This window comes from Choloepus didactylus, chromosome 11 (genome assembly GCF_015220235.1).
Source record: "Choloepus didactylus isolate mChoDid1 chromosome 11, mChoDid1.pri, whole genome shotgun sequence".
NCBI lineage: Eukaryota > Metazoa > Chordata > Mammalia > Pilosa > Megalonychidae > Choloepus > Choloepus didactylus.
Genome location: NC_051317.1, coordinates 83,753,137 through 83,776,938, shown reverse-complemented (window position 1 = coordinate 83,776,938; position 23,802 = coordinate 83,753,137). Strand labels below are relative to the sequence as shown.

At 38.2% G+C, this 23,802-nt stretch overlaps 1 protein-coding gene across 2 annotated transcripts in view; it reads right to left on the bottom strand.

The window, feature by feature from the left end:
- RAB3C (RAB3C, member RAS oncogene family) overlaps positions 1-14,532 on the bottom strand; it is a 279,178-nt gene extending 264,646 nt beyond the window's left edge. The window contains exon 1 of one of the 2 annotated variants that reach the window (XM_037799456.1): positions 14,331-14,532. In XM_037799456.1, the coding sequence (XP_037655384.1) occupies positions 14,331-14,348 (18 nt within the window). In that variant the 5' untranslated portion in view covers positions 14,349-14,532. Of the gene's footprint in view, positions 1-13,461; positions 13,605-14,330 lie in introns of those variants that run through there. The other variant, XM_037799455.1, reaches the window with a different exon arrangement.
- Positions 14,533-23,802: the final 9,270 nt, after the last annotated feature.

Here is a 23,802-nt window from a genome sequence, read left to right as displayed (position 1 = left end):
GACACAGAATCTGGAGCAATTAATCAAAGAAGTACACAGAAACCTCCAAAACAAATTCAGTGGGTCGGTTAATGACATGAAGGACATCAAGAAGACTCTAGAAGGGCATAAAGAAGAATTTCAAAGAGTAAATTAAAAAATAGCAGTTCTTATGGAACTAAAGGATACTATAGATCAAATTAAAAATATACTAGAGACATATAACAGCAGATTTGAAGAGGCAGAAGAAACAATAAGTGAATTCAGGGACATGGCAATTGAATGCAAACATAGAAAAGAATGAATGGTGGAAAATATTGAAAAAAAATTGAGACAGATGTCAGGAAAATGAAGGACAACATGCTGAAGAGAAGGAGAAAGTCCTATAAGCAGTAAAAGAGAAGTGATTCACCACATATGAAGGAAGCCACATAAGACTAAATATTGACTACTCAGCTGACACCAGGAAGGCAATAAGGCTGTGGTATGACATATTAAGATTCTAAAAGAGAATAATTGTCAACCAAAAATTCTTTATCCAGCAAAACTCTCCTTCAAAATTGAGGGAGAGGTTAAAACTTTCACAGACAAAAAAAGGCCAAGAGAATTTGTTAACAAGAGACCTTCCCTGCAAGAAATACTAAAGGGAGCTCTACTGACAGAAAAAAAGAAAGCAGAGAGAGCTCTGGAGAAGGGCATAGAATTGAAGAATATTAGTAAGGATAACTCAAAGGAAAAAAAAAGAGAGAGGGGGTGGGAAGTAGATATGACAATTAAAAACCAAATGATAAGATGACTGGTTCCAGAACTGCCTTCATGGTAATAACTTTGAATGTGAATGGATTAAGCTCCAATTAAAAGATAGGACTGGTAGAATGGATTGAAAAGTATGACCCATCGATATGCTGTTTAAAAGAGACTCATCCTAGACACAGAGACTAAAAGTGAAAGGATGGAAAATATATATATTCCATACAAGCTACAATCAAAAGAAAGCAGGGATAACTATATGAATATCAGAAAAAAATAGACTTTAAATGCAAAGATGTCATAAGAGAAAGAAGGACACTATATAATAATAAAAGGGACAATTCACCAAGATGAAATAACAATCATAAATGTTTATGTACCTGTGCCGGTTTGAGTGTATTGTGTCCCCCAAATGCCATTATCTTTGTGGTCTTGTGTGGGGCAGAAGTTTTGGTGCTGGTTGTATTTGCTTGGAGTGTGCCCCACCCAGCTGTGGGTAATGATTTTGATGAGATGATCCCTGCCCATTCGGGGTGGACCTTGATCAGTGGAGCCATGTAAATGAGCTGACTCAGAGAGCGGGAGCTCAGAGAGTGCAGCTGGGAGTGATGTTTTGAATAGGAGCAAGCTTGCTAGAGAGGAACGTCCTAGGAGAAAGCCATTTTGAGGCCGGAGCTTTGGAGCAGATGCCAGCTGCCTTCCTAGCTAGCAGAGGTTTTCCGGACGCCATTGGCCATCCTCCGGTGAAGGTACCCGATTGCTGAGGTGTTACCTTGGATGCTTTGTGGCCTTAAGACTGTAACTGTGTAGCGAAATAAACCCCCATTTTATAAAAGCCTGTCCATCTCTGGTGTTTTGCATTCTGCAGCATTAGCAAACTAAGATAGTACCCAATCAAGGAGCACCCAATCAAGAAAATGAGACAAACATTGGATAAACTGAAGGGAGCAATAGACATTTCTACAATAATAGTGGGAGACTTTAATACAAGACTCTCTTCTATAGATAGCACAATTAGAGAGAGGACTAATAAGGAAACTGAGAACCTAAACAATGTGATAAATGAATTAGACTTAACAGACATATATAGATCATTACCTCCCAAAGTACCAGGATATACATTCTTCTCTAGCACTCGTGGAATGTTCTCCAGGATAGATCATATGCTGGGGAAGAAAACAAGTCTTAATAAATTTAAAAACATTGAAATTATTCAAAGTACATTCCATGATCATACTGGAATGCAACTAGAAATCAATAACCACCAAAGAACCAGATCTTTCACAAATATATGGAGGTTAAACAGCACACTCCTAAACAACCAGTGGATCAAAAAAGAAATTGCAAGAGAAATAGGTAAATATCTAGCGACTAATGAAAATGAGAAGAAAATATATTAAAACCTATGAGAATCAGTGAAGGCAGTGCTGAGAGGGAAATACATAGCTCTAAATGCTCACATCAAAAAGGAAGAAAGAGCTAAACCAAAGACATAAGAGAAAAACTGAAGAGGCTAGAGAATGATCAGCAAACTGATCCTAAAGCAAGTAGAAGAAAAGAAATAACAAAGATTAAAGCAGAAATAAATGAGGTAGACAACAAAAAAAAAAAAAGAGAGAGAGAGAATAAATGAAACCAAAAAGTTGTTTCTTTGAGAAGATCAAAAAGATTGACAAACCCTCAGAAAGAAAGTAAAAAAGAGAAGACCCAAATAAAATCAGAAATGAGAGCAGTGGCATTACTATGGATCCCAAAGAAATTTTAAAAATCATAAGAGGATACTATGAACAACTGTCTGCCAACAAACTAGACAAGCTAGAGGAAATGGACAATTTCCTGGAAACACATGAACAACCTAGACTGACTTCATAAGAAATAGAAGACCTCAACAAACCAATCACAAGCAAAGAGATCCAATCAGTAATAACAAATCTACCTAAAAGTCCCCTGGAACAACTAGCATATAGCCAGAAACAACCAGTAAATGTCTGGAACAACTGTTGGGGGACATCTATGACCAGGCACACATAGTACACTAGTATGGAATGGGTGGAACAGCTGAGATTGCAGCATAAGAACTGTAAGTAAAGCTCTCCAAATTGAGGAGCTAGCACTTCTCCGCAGCCAGCATGGAAGCCTGAGCTGAAACACTTCCCTGTGGGAAAAAGAAACAGTCTACTAGGAGGAAGGGAAGGTAGCTCAACCAAGCTCCAACTGCAGTTTTAGTTAATGAATTTGCACTACTGAATACAAGCTATGCATATAGATAGACCCAGAGCAAGCAGGAAAGGAACTTGGGGTTGCTCCTGGCACAGAGATGGTGGGGCTGATGGGAAAAAAAAAAAAACATAAATAAATAAAAACAGAAGCTTTTGGAGTTGGCTGAGCTCAGAATACTGAAAAGGGCTGTTGCCAAGAAAAAGGTCACAGAGAACTGGGAACTAACTATGGTTCTTGACTGGTAGTTGGGAGACTTGTGACTGACTCTGAAAAGGAGATTTCTTTCTTTTTTCCTTTTTTTCCTCTCATTCTAAGTAGCTCATTAGAGAAAGCCTCAGGCATTTTCAATTGTCAGCACTGACCCAGGCAAGGGTGGAGTTAAGATAGTCAAAGAGACAAAGGAAGAAATCATATGTAGGAGATAAATCCCTAAAGGGATTATCTTCCCTAAGAAAAGGGGGAGGTGGAGCCCAGCTCCAGTAGTGGACCCTCCCTCAGAGAACTCAGACCCTAGGGCCTCGGGGGGGGGGGGGGGAGAAACAGCTTAAGCTGTGCTTCTGACAATCTCAGCTCCTGGCAGGACAGGGTCTACTGAGAATTAAAAGCAATGCACCTATTTATGCCAGTGGGGAGCTGCGAGCTTACACGCACCACCTTCAGGGCAGGATAGGAAAAGCATAGCATCCAGAGGCCTCACAGGAAAGTCTGATAATCTGCTAAGTCTCATCCTCAGGGAAAGTTGACACTGATTACACCCTCTTCCTGAGACATGGGCCTGTCTGGTCTGGGAAAATCTGATTGGGATAAACAAGGAAACCAGAAACCTATACAACCAAAATTTACAAATCACTGTAGGAAAGAGTAAAGATAAGGCCCAGTCAAAGGAACCAACATAACACTTCAAATGAGATAAAGGAGTTAAAACAACTAATTAAAGATCTTCAAAAAATATGCTAAATCAATTAAAAAATCAAATTAGGGAAGGTTGAGGGAAGATATGGCAAAAAAGACGAAGGACATAAGACACTCGGCAAACAGAAGGAAGAACTTGAATGTTTGAAAGAACAATTAGCAGAACCTAATGGAATTAAAGGCATAATAGAAGAGATCAAAAACACAATGGAGACATAAAACAGAAGGTTTGAACAGGTAGAAGAAAGGATTCAGGAACTAGAGGACAAGACATTTGAAATACTACATACAAAAGAACAGATGGGGAAAAGAATGGAAAGATACAAGCAGGGTCTCGGAATTGAATGACAACATGAAGTGCATGAATATACATGTCATGGGTGTCCCAGAAGGATATGTGAAGGGAAAGGGTGCACTGAGGAATTCCTGATATTCTTGAAGCACTGGGTACTACCATTGTAGTAAGCCAAGCCCGCAATCTTGGGGATTGCCCTTATGAAGCTTGTTACTGCAAGGGAGAGGCTAAGGCTATTTATAATTGTGCCTAAGAGTCACCCCCAGAGAACCTCGTTGTTGCTCAGATCTGGCCTCTCTATCTAAGCCAATACTGCAGGTAAACTCACTGCTCTCCCCTCTATGTGAGATATGACTCCCAGGGTTATAAATCTCCCTGGCAATATGGACATGACTCCCAAGGATGAGGCTGGACTTGGCAGTGTGGGGCTAAAAAAGCTTTCCCAACCAAAAAGGGGAAGAGAACTGAAACAAAATAAAGTTTCAGTGGCTGAGAGATTTCAAATGGAGTTGAGAGGTCATTCTGGAGGTTACTGTTATGCATTTTATAGATAACCCTTTTTAGTTATTAGTGTATTAGAATAGCTAGAAGGAAATACCTGAAACTGTTGAACTGCAATCCAGTATCCTTGATTCTTAAAGATGACTGTATATATAGCTTATACAGTGTGACTGTGTGATTGTGAAAACATTGTGGCTCCCACTCCCTTTATCCAGTGTATGCACAGATGTATAGAAAAAGAGGGACAAAAAGTAAATGAATAATGGGTGGGAACAGTATAGAAGATGTTTTGGGTGTTCTTTTGTACTTTTATTTTTAGTTTTATTCTTAGTTTCATCTTTATTTCCTTGATTAATCAAAATGTTCAAAAAATTGATTATGGTGATGAATGCACAACTATACGATGATACTGTGTACAATTGACTGTATACTCTGGATGAATATATGGTATGTGAATATATCTCAAAAAATTGCATTATAAAAAATCTACCTACAAATAAAAGTCCAGCCAGAAGGCTTCAAAGGGGAAATTTACCAAACTTTCCAAAAAGAATTGTCACCATTCCTGCTCAAACTCTTTCAAAAGATTGAAGAAAAATGAATACTACCCAACTCATTTTGTGAAGCTAATATCACTCCAATACCAAAACCAGATAAAGATACTACAAGAAGGGAAAACTAAAGGCCAATCTTCCTAATGAATACAGATGCAAAATTCTCAACAAAATACTTGCAACAGAATCCAAAGGTACATTAAAATAATTATACACCACAACCAAGTGGGGTTCATTCCTGGCATGCAAGGGTGGTGGTTCAAAATAAGAAAACAAATAAATTCAGCATAGTGACATGATACAAGACTAATGCATACAAGTCAGTAATGTTCTTATACTTTAGTAATGACCTAAATGAAGAGGCAATCAAGAAAAAAATTCCATTCACCATAGCAACTAAAAAAATCAAGTACCTAGGAATAAACTTAACCAAGGATGCAAAAGACCTCTACACAGAAAATTACAAACATTACTAAAAGAGATCAAAGAGGACTTAATTAGGTGGAAAGATAATTTATGTTCATGGAAAGGAAGGTTAAACGCCATTAAAGATGTCAGTTCTACCCAAACTGATCTATAGATTCAATGCAATTCCAATCAAAATTCTAACAACCTACTTCATAGACTTGGGAAAGCTAGTTATCAAATTTATTTTGGAAAGGAAAGGGGTCTTGAATTGCCAAAAACATTCTTAAAAAGAAGAACAAGTTGGGAAGACTTAAACCTCCTGACTTTAAAGCCTAATATATAGCCACAGTGATCAAAACAGCATGTTATTGGCACAAAGATAGACTTATTGATCAATGGAATCGAGAGTTCAGAAATAGACTCCCAGATCTATGGTCAACTGATTTTTCATAAGGCGCTCAAATACACTGAAGTGGGACAGAAGAGTCTCTTCAACAGTGCTGGGAAAACTGGATATCCATATCCAAAAGAATTAAAGAGGATCCCTGCCTCACACCCTATACAAAAACTAACTCAAAGTGGATCAAAGACCTCAATATAAGAGGCAGCACCATAAAACTCTTAGAAGATAATATAGGGAAACAGCATCAAGACCTAGTCATAGGAAGTAGCTTCTTAGACCTTACACTCAAAGCACAAGCAACAAAAGAAAAAATAGATAAATGGGAACTCTTCAAAATTAAAAGCATCTGTGCCTCTAAAGACTTTGTCAAAAAGGTGAAGAGGCAGCCAACTCAATGGGAGAAAATATTTGGAAACTATATATCTGATAAGAGACTGATACCATGCATATATAAAGAAATCCTACAACTCTATGACAATAGTACAAACAGCCCAATTATACAATGGGCAAAACATATGAAAAGACATTTTTCGGAAGAGGAAATACAAATGGCTAAAAAACACATGAAAAAAATTCTTATCTTCACTAGTCATTAGGGAAATGCAAATCAAAACCACAATAAGGTACCATCTCACACCAATAAAAACGGCTGCCATTAAATGAACAGGAATCAACAAATGCTGGAGAGGAAGTAGAGAAATTGGAACTCTTATTCATTACTGGTGGGAATGTATAATGGCAAACCCACTGTGGAAGAAAGTGTGGTGGTTCCTCAGAAAACTAGATATCAAGTTACCCTATGATCTGGCAATTCTACTTCTTGGTATATACCCAGATCTGAAAGCAGTGACATGAACAGACATTTGCATGCCAATGTTTATAGCAGCATTGTTCACAATTGCTAGGAGATGGAAACAATCCAAGTGTCCTTCAGCAGACAAGTGGATAAACAAAATGTGGTATATACATATGATGGACTACCATACGGCAGTAAGAAAGAACGGGGTCCTGAAACATAGGCAAATGCATGAACCCTGAAGATACAATGTTGAGTAAAATATGTCAGACAAAAAGGAGAGATATTGTATTTTACTACTACTGTGAACTCCCTGAACAATGTAAGATCAATGTCTTATAATGTAGAATATAGGGGACCTAGAGATAGACAGAAGCTAGTGAAGCTAATATTTCAGATATATTAATGAAGGTAACTTTAAAGGTACGGGAATGGATAGGGGTGACGGCTGTTCATTAATTAGATTGCAAGTATCAGAGCTGCATTGAAGGCAAACATAATTGAAAGGGATTGTTTAAAGGCATGTATCCCACAGATTAGCACTATAATATAAATATGTGCTTGCATGATATACTTTCAGAAATGACACTGGTGTAAAGCGTTAACAACAAAGTGGTATAAGGGAAAAACTACCTATTGCATACTAGGGACTATAATTAATAGGAATACCTTACTAGTACCACACAAGTACTAGGGATAAATAATTAAGGGCTGATACGAGCTTTGGGGAGAGTGAGGATGATTGTACAACTAAGTGAAGATAATGTGAGACACTGATTGCTAATCCTGGACAGAACATATGCTATATGAAATTAGGAACCCCCTACTTAATGAGACAAGCCCTCGATTTTGAGGCTTGCTCTTGTGAAACTATGGCTGTAAAGGGGAGGCTAAACTCACCTATAATTATGCCTAGGAATCACCTCCAGAGAACCTCTTTTGTTGCTCAAATGGGGCCTTTCTCTCTTTAAGCCTAACTCTGCAAATAAAGTCATCACCCTCCCCCCAACATGGTACAGGACCCCCAGGTTGAGTGAGCCTCCCTGGCGACATGAGACATGGATCCCAAGAATGAGCCTCACCCTGGCATCAAGGGATTGAGAATGTTTTTTTGAACAAAAGGGGGAAAATAAAGGCAGCAAAATAAGGTTTCAGTGGCTAAGAGACTTCAAATAGAGGCTGTCCTGGAGGCTACTCCTATGCAAGCTTCAGCTAGATATACCAAATGGCCATAGTATGACAAGCCCAAATCAAAAGTAGTCCTGAAAACCCTAAAGAACACCCTGGTCCCTATCTGAGACGCTATAAAAGTTTCACTCACTAAGTTTATTTTTCAGAAACTTAAATCCTCCAAAGAGTTCCTATTGCAGATAAGTCCCAAAACCCAGAGGCAACAGCCTTTACAAGAACATCAACCAGATGTATCCCCTCTCCCACAATGTTGACACCCTTTTTCAACATGAACAATTTAGTGTGGTCACTGCCTAGACATTCCTGAAGATCAGGAAAGTGATTAAACTACAGTAAGGGGTAACTACAGACAAGATAGAATTTAACAAATGATTATGAATACTGAACTTTATATAATTTTTTTCTTACTTGCTAGTGTATTAGAGTAGCTAGAAGGAAAGAACTGAAATGGTGGAACTGTAACCCCTAACATTCTTTGAAATTTCCTCTATAGCTACTTGTTAAATTGTACATTCAAAGTTTTCACCTTTCCGTATACATGTTATATTTCACAATAAGGAAAAAACTGAAACTGTGGAACTGTAACCCATAACATTCTTGGAAAATTGCTCTCTAACTACTTGTCAAATGGCACTTTGAAAGTAATCACTTTTATGTATATATGTTATAGTCCACAATAAAAAAAAATGAAAAAAAAAAAAACATTGAAACCATATGTTGTTGAGGATACGGAGCAACGGGAACTCTCATCCACTGCTGTGAGAATGTAAAATGGTACTACCACTTTGGGAATGCTTTGACTGTTTCTTATCAAGTTAAACATATACTTACCCTTTATCCCAGCAACTCTACTTCAGGTATTTACTCAAGAGAAATGGCAGCACATTATTATAAGAAGACGAATGCAAGAATGTTTATAGACTTATTCATAATTGTCTCAAACTGGAAATCCCTCAATGTCCATCAACAGGAGAATGGATTAAGAAAGCATGGTAAATTCATACAACAGTATAAAATTCACCAACACAATGGAGTTAGTTACTGGTCATACATGCAACCCATGGATGTGTCTTAACCACATTATGCTAGCAAAATAAGCTAGATTCAAAAGGGTACATACTGCATATTCTGGAATTATATGAAGTTCTAGAACAAACAAAACCAATTAATGGGAACTAATGTCAAAATAACTTTTTAATGTAAGCAAATTAACTAAGGAAAAACATGAGAGAACTTTTTGGGGTGATGGGAATATTCTCTTTTATAGCTTGTGTATTACACAGGTGTATCCATTTGTCAAAACTTATTAAAATGCTCACTTACAATTGGTGCATTTTGATGTCTATAAATATTTCCTCAAAAAACAAACTGCAAATGGACAAAAATACAATAGATCTATATAATTCCAAATATCTCTCAAAGATTTAATTTTCACAGGTCATAGTACCTTTAGTAATAGACTATAACCTGCTCCAATGGTTCATCTAGAACTTCCAAACAAAATTAATGAATGGGTAATAGAAAAAAATGGTTGGACAATCTTTAACCACACAAGGATGTTTTTCAGGTGCCCCAGCTGTTTGAACCCCATGAGGTAGATGTCTTTGGTGTAAGGGAAAGGAAAACCCAAGCTTCAGCATAGAACTATAATTATTTCTTGGAATATGATGGTCAACAAAGAAATTTCCAGTTCCAATGCAAGCTTAGAATGGCAGGGACAAATTCTAGTTATACTATGTGATAAATCCACAACTTCTTGGCCTGAAAACAGTGGAAACGGAAATCCACCCTTGCACCAAAGAAGTTTATTTTTACCATAGGCTTATTCCCTGTACTCCACTTCCCTCTACAGAAGAGAGGTGGATACCTGAGGACTTAGCCCAAATGGAGGAGGGAAGAATTTCTTGCTTCTTCAAAGTCAACCAGAGATTTTCTGTTTCTGTAAGGATTAAAATTCTATTTCTTATAAAGATAAAGGGATCACCATTGAGGCTGAAAATGGTTAGGAATTCAATGGTGATAAAGTGTAAGAATACCACGTACCGTCTACAGCCAAATGAAACATTAATATTTGTACTCTAATTCTTTGTAAGTTGTCTTTGTACACAGCACAGCTGTACTTAATATCTTTCTAATGGTTTTTACCTTATCTTCAACTTTGGTTTAATCTATATTCTTTCAACCCAAACAATCTTTACTTTTGGCACTGTACTTCACAATTTAGGTGGATATTTTTCTTTGAAGTTTCCTAAATAGTCAGAAGGCTCCATATTTATGAGATGACCCAGAAAGCTTGTAGATAACACAACTGAAGAGGTAGCATTTAATCAAAGACAATGGATTCCACTTTGGTCCCACAAGATAGTAAGCGGACCTAAAGGAATTACAAATCCAGGAAACAGAGAACAAGCTACTTTAAAATACTGTCCTTATCAAATATTCAGTTAAGTTTACACAAGTTTATTTTATAAACACAAGATAGCCAATTTTTCTTTCTTCTGAACCAAATGAATTAATCAAATTATATCAATAGTGCATTCATTCTTTACATCATTTTTCTGGGTCTTCTTGGGGAACCAAAATAATAATGGAAAGGACAGGGGTTTTCTAGGCTGACTTTTGACTCTACCATATTGGGACAGTTATTTAATCTTCATAAGTTCCAGCTATCTTGCCTGTAAGCTGAGTTGTTATAGATATTAATGAGATCTGAAAGCAAGTCACAGTGCTTGGCACAGATAAGCTTTTGTTCAGTCTGGGTCCTGGATCAAATGATGACTGGTTCACCAAAGTCTTGCCCTCAAGTCATGACACTTCTCTTCTCAATTTCATTTATCCCTCAAGATTTATGTGCACACTGCATGAGAAGGCACACAATGACCATCTCCTGCATTAAAATTCTAAGGTCATCACGTGGAACACTTAACTAAATGCTGTTCCTGGTTACATGGCTACAAAGGAAATACAGACATCAAAGATTATCATTGTATGTGGATTTAATAGTCACTATAAAAGAACAATTATTATCCCTCATTTTCCATCCATTCAGAGAGAAATGTTCTTCAGAAAATACGCATATATCAAAGAGCTAGTTTCAACAGAACATTGAGCTGTTTATATAGGCACATCAAATGCTTTTTAAAAGATATTACATAATTTTTAAAAAGGGTTCTTTCTTCCAAGAAAATATAATAAGTAAATTAGGAAATAAAAAATTAAATTTAAAAGCTCATCTTGTTTTGAATCACCAAGTGAACTAAATGAATATTTTTTAAAGGAGAAGAGTCTCCTAAGATAACGAAACTATAGAATGAGGTTTTGTTTGTGGCTTACCTTCTAGAAACCTAAGTAAAATATATTTTGGGAATATATTTAAAATGATGATATGGTGTAGTCTCTGAGTGGAAAAAAGAAGTGTCAATTCTTTATCTTGTTGCATTTTCATATATTGAAGCCACTTGGAATGTGATTAAGATTTAAAGGTACAATAGATGAGATATTACTTGTTACTAAAAAAATTAAAGCATGTTATAATTTGTAATCTTCTTATCATTATTTATTTGTTAAAATCTGTAATAGAGGAGAGGGGGTCACCAGGACAACAATATATTTACCAGTTAAATTGAATCAATGTGTGCTCTTTAACAAGTAGCCCGATTTCTTAACATGTACATGTTATCCATAGTAGCATTTGGGCACTTAAATATCTAAATTTCAACAATCTAGTTCTATGAATAAAATCCACCATAAATATAACAATAACTCCATCCACAAGCAATTTCATGTTGCCTAATCTTTATATTATTTTTTTTCATTAAAGTTTTGACTAAAATTTGGAATTACAATGCCTACTATACAGTTAATGGGCACACACAGTATTCCACAGGCATTCCTTTCACACAGTTCTGTAACATTTTAATGAACCTTCTCAATATTCTAAGCAATTCCCATAAAAAAATAAAAATGAGTATGTAGTGTGGTCAATTTTTTTAGTAGTTTATTTTGATAGACTTCAGAGCATATATGGCGGTTGACTTTAAATATGAACCAGCTACTTTTAAAGTCTATTATCAATGTTTACTGATAACCAAATATGATTAATTTAGACAGTTGGCTCCCGGCAGTACCTCCAGTAATGGAAAATTATCATAAGCCAATATATCTTGATTGCAACAGACTGTACCTTTATTGTCTGTCCCACTTCTCTTCACATCAGGTCTATAATGAAAAATTAAGTCACACACAGAGGTATTAGAAAACACAAAATGGGGCCAATGTTGTCTGGAACAAATCAAAATTACAATAACTCATAAGGTAATTTGAGGGTTTCTATTATACAATCCTTTAACAAACAATTAGATTCTATAGATTCTTCATTTACCAGTCCAGTCAGTGCATATTAATATATACACAGCATAAAATAAACTAAAAGTAAATCCAAGCTATGTTGAAAGTCCTTGATTTGTGAAGAAACCAGTTAGAAAACGTTTATAATCCGAATTAAAGTCAAATATTTATATTGTTGAATTTAGCAGTAATGGTGGGGTCTCAAGGGAGACAACACATTCCAAACGGAGTGTTCCATTCCCCTCTCAACCCCATTCATAAAGTGCCTTTCTTTTGAGCAATGGGATCATCCTGCTTGGTTAATGAACATAGGCTGATGTTTAGCGTTAACTGGTTGTACATACAAACGAGAAAGCATCACTCATCAGTACTTGAAAAACAAAACTTAAAGCAAAGGCACCTTTGCAGAGTTGTCGTTTGCATTTCTTGAAGGAACCAAACCTAAGATTCTGAATGAAATGAGGACAACAAATGGGCACATCACACAGGAAAGCTCAGAGGGAGTTTTCCGAAACGGAGGAGTAAGCCAGTTATGCGGACAGTGATAAAGGGCTGCCATAGCTCTAGAATGAGCTAAACCCGAATGTGTATGCCATTTTCCGCTGATACTACTGGGGCCATAAATGAAGAAAAGGGGTTGGGGAAACCCTAGGATTGGTTTCACCTTTCTTAACTCGCTCTTAACCAAGCAGAATTCAATCTATTCCGACTCCACGGGAGATCCCGCAATCACGGACCTGGCTGACCTTCAGTGCATTTGTACCGCGAAACCAAACCGGGGAAGCCAAGAGGGCAGATCAGTGCCAACATGAGATGCACGTTCCTATGACTTTTGTTTGAATGGGTTTTCATTTTAGACAGACACTCTCATTCTCCTTGCGGAACCCGGGAAGATAATGAACATCCCTATCCCTCATCAAGACAGCCCCAACCACAGCCGCAAGGAGCGCAGAGGAACCCACCTCTGCCCCCAGGACCTAGGCACGGAACCGAGTCTCCGCGGGTGGCCGCCTAGACCTTCCCTCGGGTTGGGCAGTTTGTGCCTGGAGCGAGTGGGGAAAGCATCTCTATTCCTCCTGAGGCCACACTTGCTTTATAGACCCACCTGCATGGGCGCTTCGTGTCTCATTGTTGACAAAATGTCCTTTATCTTTGGCTAGAACAGCGCTGGCACGGACGCCTGGTCACGCATGCACAGCCCGAGAGCTCCACGATCCACACTCTGCACTCTTGGGGTTCGCTAACTGGCTCCAACATCAGCACCAGAGCTGTCCCCTTCTGGCGCCGCACGCGCGTACTGGTCTGGAGCCCCGCATTCTCATGGGAGTTGTAGTTTTATCTTGCTGGCTTTCCAGGCAAACGGACAAGCCGCGAACTACATCTCCCGGCAAGTAAGCACCAAACAGCTTCGCTCCTTCAGTCCGCCTCCGCGCAGAGCCACCTTTCTCCTCTGGCGGAATCGCTCCTCGCTCGCGGCAGTTACTTCTGCCTTCCCACCCCATTTCCGAGCCGGGCGCAGGCTGAAGTAACCCCAGTCCGTTTCAGCTGGAATTTATTCTTTGCTAACTATCGCCTTCGGAAGACACATTGTGATTTCCTTGTTAGAAAATTCTATCTTGTACTAACTCCCAGTACAAACGAAGTCTTGCGCTGGGGACTCTTCGCTCCATTGGAATCGGCAAAGTTTACACATTTCCCTAGTTGGAGTGGTTGGTTTTACAATCTCATTAAGCAAACACGAAAGACGATGAATGGCACGCAGCTAAGGAAAGCGGTTTACCCGCACAATTGCATTGAGAAAGCATGCGCATTCTCTCTCTCTCTCTCTCTCTCTCTCCCTCTCTCTCTCTCTCTCTCTCACACACACACACACACACACACACACACACACACACACACACACACACACACACACCAAAGTCCATCAAAGCAGGATTTCACGCTGAGCATGCCGAGGAACTCGGTTGGCCTTACCTTTCCGTACAGCTCCATTGCAACTCGGGGTTCAGAAATTCTCAGTAATCCCTCCCGCTACAAACTGGGTTAAGGTCTTAGACAAGAAGCGGGGCTAAACCGAAAAGGCACAACACAATGGAAGGGATGGGGGTGGAGGCTGGCGGAGGCAGAAACGAGGGACGTGGAGAGGCAGTTGATTTAGATGGATGGCTTCTTTTCTCTGGAGGGGAAGCGTGGAGTCTCCAAGTGGCAGCTGCAGGAAAGGGCTGGGAGTCTCTTAGGAAGTGTCTGGGGCGCGATGGAGATGGGCAGCCCCTCCCCAGGTCCTCCCCGAGGCACCTTCCACCGTCTTTAGCGCGCACACACAGCAGCCGCTGGCTCCCGGCTGGAGCGCTGATAGGGCACTGGGTTATTTACCCAAAGCAAGTCTTATAAAATGAACACAGTTATCACCAGAGTCCAAAAGGACCGTCAAAAAGAACGAGATGGGAGACCTTTATTAAGTTATTCTGTTCTTTCTTTAAAACAGAGTCGTTCCTTACATTACGATCGTACTCCTCCCAGACTGGTTCAAAAACGGTTTTGAAATCTCCGAACTGCACTTTTGTTACACTATTTTTCCTTTTCCCCTCAGCTGACTAATGTGTATTACTATCCATATTCTCTTTACCCAACCTAGAAACTCCTCTCTCCCCTCCAGAGTAAATGTTAATTGGTGCAGCAATGATCCCTGCCTTGGCATGAAGTCAAAATGAAGTCACATTGGAGGCAGAGTGGACAAGCAATGATCCTGGTGATGGCACGGAGGCATAAGAGAAATAACTTGAATCAGCAATTTCATTGCATTAGACAAAGCAGTAGAATGAAGGTTCCAAAACTTAAATATGCTTGAAAATTTCTTGGAGGGCTTATGTAAAACTCATATTCTCAAACCTTATGTAGCAATTCTGATTCACTAGATCTGAGGAGGGTCCATGAATAAGCATTAAAAAAAAAAAAAAAATCCCAGTAGGTCTGATGCAAGTGGTACCTTTGCCATAATTTGAGAAGCATTGCCTTAAAAGAATATATATATATATATATATATATATATATATATATATATATGAATTTTTCAAAGGTATAAGCCTCAAAAATTTTCTCAGTATTGACTCAATAATGCAACAGTCACATACTGGGAACCTATAATATTCAAAATGTCCCATTAATTTAAAGTTTTTAGATATCCAACTGATCTATCCTCTTGCAATCAATGAGAATTAACACAGATCTGCCAAGGTAGTTGTAACTATGCAGAAAATGCATTTTAAAATGCTCACCTTATAGTTGAGGGTTACATGATGGCTAGAGCAATGTCATTTAAATTAGCTAATAACCCATACAACTGAAAGCTAAAAGGGAATCCAATAGCAATATAATTCAATGGTAGCAGCTTATTAGAAGTAAGACCTCTACAATTTTTTTGCAGAGGAAAAAAAATTTCAAGGAACTCTGGGAACTTTAGGCTTTATTCTGGATGGGCATGTGCCAGCTGAAAATCAAGAGTTCTATTTACAAAGGAAGAAGAGAAGAGCAGGTATTAGGAGACAGCTGGCAGTCTCTGCCACAGGGCATCAGGAGGGCTGTAAGAAAAGCTTGCTACTTTTTACAATTATACAGAATTGTAAATGTCTCATCATTTTAAAAATTACCTGTTCCCAGGGATCTCTGTAACTTAATAGCAATCAAAGCCTTAGAAGGGATTACCTAAAGGTTAGAATAGTCTGGCTCTTGTTGAGAAAACAAGAAAAGAGGGAAGCCTTTTCCACTAATATGTGAGTCTGGGTTAAGGAGTTGGTCTGAAAGGATTCAAAAAGGCAGAATACAATTAACTGAAGAAGTAGGGCCACCAAATATGTAACATGAACTCATCACCTACTATGTAACACGAACACATCACCATCTTAGAGTACAAAGCAGGCCCAAAGATCCCAGAGGCCCATAGAAAGTAAGAGACCTACCCAGGGTGTGCCAGTTTGAATGTATTGTGTCCCCCAAATGCCATTATCTTTGATGCAATCTTGTGTGGGCAGACCTTATAAGTTTTGATTAGATTTCTTTGAGTGTTTCTTTGGAGATGTGCCCCCACCCAACTGTAAGTGATAACTCTGGTGAGATAATTTCCATGGAGGTGTGGCCCCACCCATTCAGGGTGGGCCTTGATCAGTGGAGCCATATAAATGAGCTGATGGGCAGAGGCAACTCAGTGCAGCTGTGAGTGATGTTTTGAGGAGGAGCTACAGCCAAGAGGGACACTTTGAAAAAAGCACAGGAGCTGCAGATGAAAGACACTTTGAAGATTGCCATTGGAAGTAGACTCTTGCTCTGGAGAAGCTAAGAGAGGACAAATACCCCAAGTGCAACTAAGAGTGATATTTTTGAGGAACTGCAGCCTAGAGAGGAACGTCCTGGGAGAAAGCCAGTTTGAAACCAGAACTTTGGAGCAGACACCAGCCACGTGCCTTCCCAGCTAACATGTTTTCCAGACACTACTGTCCATCCTCTAATGAAGGTACTCAATTGCTGATGTGTTACCTTGGACATTTTATGGCCTTAAGACTGTAACTGTGTAGCCAAATAAACCCCCTTTTATAAAAGCCAATCCATCTCTGGTGTTTTGCATTCCACAGCATTAGCAAACTAGAACACAGGGTCACACAGATCATTAGGGGGAGAACTGAGATTAGAATTCTAAAATCTTTGTCTTCTGGTTCCTTTTTCTTTTCACTGTTCCACGTGATTATTCATTATTGATTGACTTTTCACTACCCTGTGTTTATCTAACATTCGCTAGTATTTCACGTTGTTTGTATTTATCTAGTTTATCTAGTATTAACTTGTTTTAAGTAAGTGTTGATTAATAATGGTGATGTTGGTTAAATTTAAAATAGCAAAATACATTTTGTTTCCACTACAAACATCTCTCTGTGAGGATTTACAATGAAACATAAAATTACTGAGACTTGGTATAAGGGATAAGGACATCCTTGGGAACTCACTTCTTCCCTCAACCAAGTCTTATTCAAATCCACAGTAAAAGGCTGGGGCTGGGAGTCTAATTCTTTATATTTCTGAGACCATTTCTAATTAAACAGGAGACTTTTCTGGCCTGAGCCCTATTACCTTTGTCTGGCTCACTGTACTGTGGCTAGCTTTGATCTCAATTTTATATAACATCCATACAACAAATGCTATTGACTGTCGCATATTCCCTTTGGAAGAAATTAAACTTTCCTATGGCATTATGAGTATTTTTTAATTAAAAGGAAAAATTATTTTAACTCATTTCTGCTCATGATGTCTTTAATTTCACAAAAAAATCAATATAAGTGAAGCCCTTTGTAAGAATAAACAAAGGCACTCCAACTGAATGAAAAAATAATGTTTTCTTTCTATAATATAAATATGGTACTATTAATGATAACTATCATTTTTTCAACATCTACTCTGTGGTAGGCACTTTGCCTATATTATTCCATTCAATTCCCAATAGTATTTCAAGGTAAGCATTATTAACCTTATTTTAGAAAGAAAGAAACTAATAGAGAGGTTGAACATTTTACTTAAGGACACCCAGCTAGGAAGATACATGATGAGGATTTAAGTCATGATTATCTCATTGCAAAGCCCAGGCTTATAACTACTGTTTTTCTCATGCAAGGTAGTCTTGCTTCCAGATAATGTTTTATAATCTCTTACAATGAAGTTTTATTGGAATGTGTTATTGTTATTGAGCTTGCTTGGGAATGAGGATGCTACTCTACAGACCTCTTTTGGAATTACTGTTTTTTTTTTTTTTTTTTTTTTGATCATTTTACTCAACACTTTTTAATCTGAAAACTGTCAACACTTTCAGATAAATACTGATGCATTTGATTCATTAGAAACATTATTATTAAGGAATTTTTATCTAATTTAGATCTTACAATAAAGTGCAAATATTATATTTCCAGCTCAGAGAAGAAAGTTTTAGAATAAACAGATTATAATTATTCAAATCATGAGAAAACGGAGCAGTAATAAATAATGATCATCAAATTTCTTGCAGATTCCTTATTCAGCTACAGGTTTCAGATTTGGGTAAGGGTTATATGACATACGTCTTTATTAAACCTTGGTGTACCTCTAATGAGAGAGTTATTATCTTTAAAAAGTAAATAATTACTCTTGTAAAGCTGTTAAAAATTTAGTAACAGTTTTATAATCAAGAACAAGCTGAATTATGCGGAGTTTAGATGTTAAGCTTCTGATCTCTCAAAAGAGAGGTGATCCAACACGTTAACACTGAGAACAGACAGTGGTCCTGGGCAACATCTCTCAAAGTCTTTGAAGCAGAGTGGGATGTGTGTGATGGAGAATACGTGCAAGGGCGGTGATTTGGACGAACATGCTGTTGGCTACAGCCAGAGTACCTATGACAGTCAACCTGCATGCCTTCAGTAGAATGGGTGCCCAAAATTACCTGTGCATAGCTTTAAGATAAGCTTATATCTCAGAGCAAAGTCAAGCTAAGAAGAAGAATGAGGTTCATAATGGATAGTTCATGTCCTGAACTTCCATAGCGTTTTACAAATGACAAACTACTGTACCAAGCAAAGATCTTACGGAAAATCTAGCTCAATTCTCCCATTTTACAGGTAAGTTAGAACCCAGAAAAGAGAAATGACCTGCCTAAAGCCCCACAGGCCATCTGATGCTACTGAAATGCTCTGACAAATATTTGACAAAAGTAACCATTCTAAAAGTGTATTGAAATTTATTAATATAATTGATTATACATATATATCAATACATGTCATTACTTTTAGGTTTACCTATTATAATTTAAAATGGAGGGATATAAAGGGGTAGGACACCATCCACATCCTCATGGGGTTTCCAAACTACTTAGGGGACCAGATATACAGACAGGTAACAGAAAACAACACAAGTGACAGAGAGAACACAAAGCAGTGCCTGATTAGCTAACAGCCCACTCTTATCATTAGTAACTGCTGTGAAGATTTATAGGAGAGTGTAATCAGTTCAAGGATATTCTACAGAGAAGTAAATTACGCCTCTGTATATGTTTAAGAAGATCATCCAAAGGTAAATGTAGAATGAGAGACATGGACTATGAGACCTTCAAACGAACTTAATGATAATTTAGTTCTTTCTTAGTTTAAAGATAAAGAAATCAAGGCCCAAAGATGTGCAATGATTGATTGATCATTACACTAATTAGTAACAGAGTTCTTTGTAAGCATACATGTTTCAACAATCACTACTTTAGACTTAACCAGTTATCTGCTATTTCATAACTTTAATATACTTTTTTTTCAGAAACCATAGAATTACCACACATTTAATCAGAAGTAAAAAACCTCATCACAGAAAAACATGAGATCTGATGTTTATCTCCTCTTTACTGGCTGAGGAATAGGGTACAATATCCAAGAGAAGTTGAAGTATAGTACTTTCTCCTTCATGTTAGGGCCTTAAAAATATTTCATATTTTATCTTTTTTAAGACAATATCAAATCAATTAAGCTACAGAATCAAAGTCTTACTATTTTTCTAATTAAGCTTAAAGTCCACAGATGTTAAGGGGGGCATAATGTTCAGTATTGACTGATTAGACAGGAATATTTGTGGGAGTTTCTCCTTCCTTCCACTTTTGAATTGCACAACAACTCTGAAGAATGGGCAGGACAGAACAATGGTGGACCCTGGATACTTCCTCACTCTTTGATTGTCACTGATGTTACTCATTTACCTGTCAACATGGCCTATTTGTAGGCAAGTAGTTCCATTCTCTCCATGCCAAGTTAAGGCACAGAAATCATGATCAAAATCCCAAGATCACAGGCACACAGTAAATCAGTTAGCCTTGCTGTGTAACAAACAACCTCAAAATTTAGAGATTTAAACATCAACCATTGATTTAGTTCATGATTCAGTGGATTTGCAAATACGGCTGGGCTTGGCTAAGTGTCTCTTTCTGTCACTCATGCATCTGCAGCCAACTATAAGTCAGCAAAACAGTTCTGCTTCTTGGAATTTTCTGTCTGTTGGATAGCAGCTGAGGCCAACATGTTGACTAGGCCACGTGTTACTCATCTTCCAGCAGGCTTGTTTGTACACACAGCAGCTTTTCAGGACTCCAGAAAGAAAGAGGAAATACACAAGGCCTCTTGAAGCCTAAACCTAGATGCACAACTGGTACAACATTGTTTCTGCTCCATTATATTGGACAGAAAAAGTTACAAGTCAGCTCAGATTGAAAAGATGGAGAAGTAGACTCTACCTCTTGATGTGAGGAACTACAAAGTCACATTTCAAAAGGACATGGATACAGGACGAAGTGGAGAATTGAGGCCATTCCTGCAACCTGCCGCATACAGGCAACCATCCACATCAAGGCTCTACCACTTCAGAGGCTTTGCATTCAAGAGATCTCCTGCCTCTGCTGCTCTTGAAACCACAGATCCCATGGGCTTCCTGGTTCCAGGGTATCTAATCAGCCTCATAGGAACCCTCTTCAACCCTCAATCATAGTGCTTCTGCTGATAAATTTCCTCTTTAACAATCGGTTTAATTATTTATATGGACCTAAGCCTTTAATAACAAAGATGTGTTCAGGGAATTCCTTCCAGGGCACCCAGAGCAGCTGATTTCTTCTTTTTCTGGCTTTAAGTGTCCCTGAAAAGCAAGGAAGGTAATAACTGTCAGACAGAAGGACTCAGGCCTCATCACTCCTACTGCAAGAAGAGACCACTTTTCATTCTTCCTTGATTACCTTACTGAAAAAAAAGAACTTTTTGCATCTCTCAATAGGTATTCTGTCATATTTAATTCTCAGTTAATCTCCCCACCACAAAATTTATTTAAAAAAATGTGAGCTAGAAATGTTATTAACCATTTCCAAAACAAATTTTGGTAAGCAACATTTTATCTGCAAAGGTGTTACCTACATCAGATAAATCTTACCACTTACAACTTTTTTTTCTCTTCCATGGGGCCTGTTTGCTCTTTCATAGTCTGTGGATATCTGTGTTCCTGAAAGGGGGGAATCATATTATTATAAAGTACACATTTAACTCTAGCTAAAACAATGACAGCTGAAATACACTTTTCATTATATATTGCCATGACTTCTTGAAAGATGCATTTTAATTTATTTGCTTATGAGCCTTACATAACCAACACTTTTCTTTTATAGTAACAAAGGCCTTTTTAAGGAGACACTTACTGAATGATTAAAAATCACAGTAAGCACAGAGTCCATCATAGTATAGATTAGTATTACGTCTTTAAGAATGTCAGAATGCTCTGTAAGAAGGAAGAGAGTAAGAGAGTCATATTTATCTGACTTATTTTAGAGTAGGCACAGTGTTAGATATTTCACAGAGCTTAAATTAATGTTTAAAATAGCAAGAGGTAAATATGAATGTCTTCTGTATCAGCAGGAAAAGAAGCAATAGTCAAACTAGATAATTTGTAAAGAACTTAATAAAGGGACTATTTACAAAGCCATGGGCATGGCTAGTGAAAATCAACAAGCATGGTGCTAGAAGTAGCAGGGAGCCCATGACAACTCCTAGCCAGAAGGGTCAATGCTCAGAAACAGAGCCTTTACTGGAACCAGGAGGAATTGCTGATTGGAAACAGGGCCTTCATTGAAAGGAAATAATCTATCCTTCCGGCGTCTATCTCCACAAGCTCCCCATTGTATGAACTCAGTCAGAAGCCAGAGCAATGGACCCTGTTGATGCAGTTCATGTACTTAGCCTGCAAAGACAGAGAGGGATAAAGGATGGAGAAGGGAGGAGAAATAGGGCAAACAGGAGATATAAGCACGTCCCCCATTGTAAAGATGGGCAAATTGAGGGTCAAAGGAAAAAATATCTTTCTTAAGTCACAGAGGCAAAACAGAATTTAAACTCAGGTCTTTCTACTCCTTTGCATTATATGTGATAATTGCCCTACTGAGTTTCATAAGGAGAAAAAGTGTGTTTCCACCATATGGAGTATTTTCCAAAATTCCAACTCCATTTCCCTTTAACTTCCACATCCCAGCACCAGTAAAGTCTCATTACATTTCAACCAGAACCTTGAGTAACCTATATATACCATTGCCCTTTCATCTGCTTTATTATTTCCTAATGTAGTCATCTCCTAGGGTTGCCATAACAAATTACCACTAACTTCGTAGCTTTAAACAACAGAAATTTATTCTTTCACAGTTCTGGAGGCCAGAAGTCTGGAATTAAGTTAGTGCAGGGTTGGTTCCTTCTGGAGGCTCTGAGGAAGAACCCATTCCACGCTTCTCCCCTAGCTTCTGCTATTTCCTGCAATCCTTGGCATTCCTTGGCTTGTAGATGCATCACTCCAATCATTGCCTCTGTCTTTACGTGGCCTTCTTCTCTGTACCTCCATGTGTCCCAATCTCCCTCTCCTTTCTCTTACAAGTACAAAGTCATTGGGTTTATGGTCCACCCTAAATCTGGATGATTTCATTTCAATATCCTTAACTAATTACACCTGCAAAGACCCTATTTCAAAACAGGAGCATATTGTGAGGTTCTGTGTAGAACATAAATTTTGGGGGAAGGATACTATTCAGCTCATGATACCTAATATGAACAATTCCACTAATGAAGATTTTATTTTTCAACTCAACAAATATTTATTAATTGCCTAACATGTGCCAAAAGCTGTTTTAGGCACAGTAGGGAATATAACTGACATATATGACATGGTCTGTACCTTTTAGTGCTTATAATCTTTAAAAAAAAAAAAAAAAAGGCACTGTAACTCCAGAAGAGTAGGGTCATGCCCGACTTCACCACTTTTTAATTAGTATCTGGAAAGTGCCTGACATGTAGTAAGCCCTCAACAAATGACAATGAATTAATCAATAATAAAGAGATATACAATACTGGCAATCAAATAAAATGAAGCTCCACACTGTATGGCACACACACACATAGTAAAGTATTACAAGGCCCAGAGGCATAAAGATCAGGGAAGATGACAGCAGACAGAGGAAGCTTTGTCAAAAATGAAGACACTGAGAAGAGCCTTGCCAGACAAACAGGTATTCATAGGTATAAATGGGAAGGTGTCTTAGATTGCCAGGGTCACTTTGATAAATACCACACACTGATTGGATTAAGCAGCAAGAATTTATTGTCTCATGACTTGGGAGGATGGAAGTCCAAGAGCAAGGTATCAGCACGCCATGCTTCCTCTTAGGGACTATGGTGTTCTATGCTGGCTGGCCACAATCCTTGGGGCTCCTTGGCTTACATCTCTGCCCCCCTCACATGGTGATCTCCTTCATTCTACGACTTACTCTGACTTCCAGCTTCTTCTCACTTAGCAGCAATGAACTTCCTCTGCATTATAAGGACTCCATGTGGATTAGGCCCATCCTGATTCAATTTAGCCTCACCTGAATAGGGTCTTT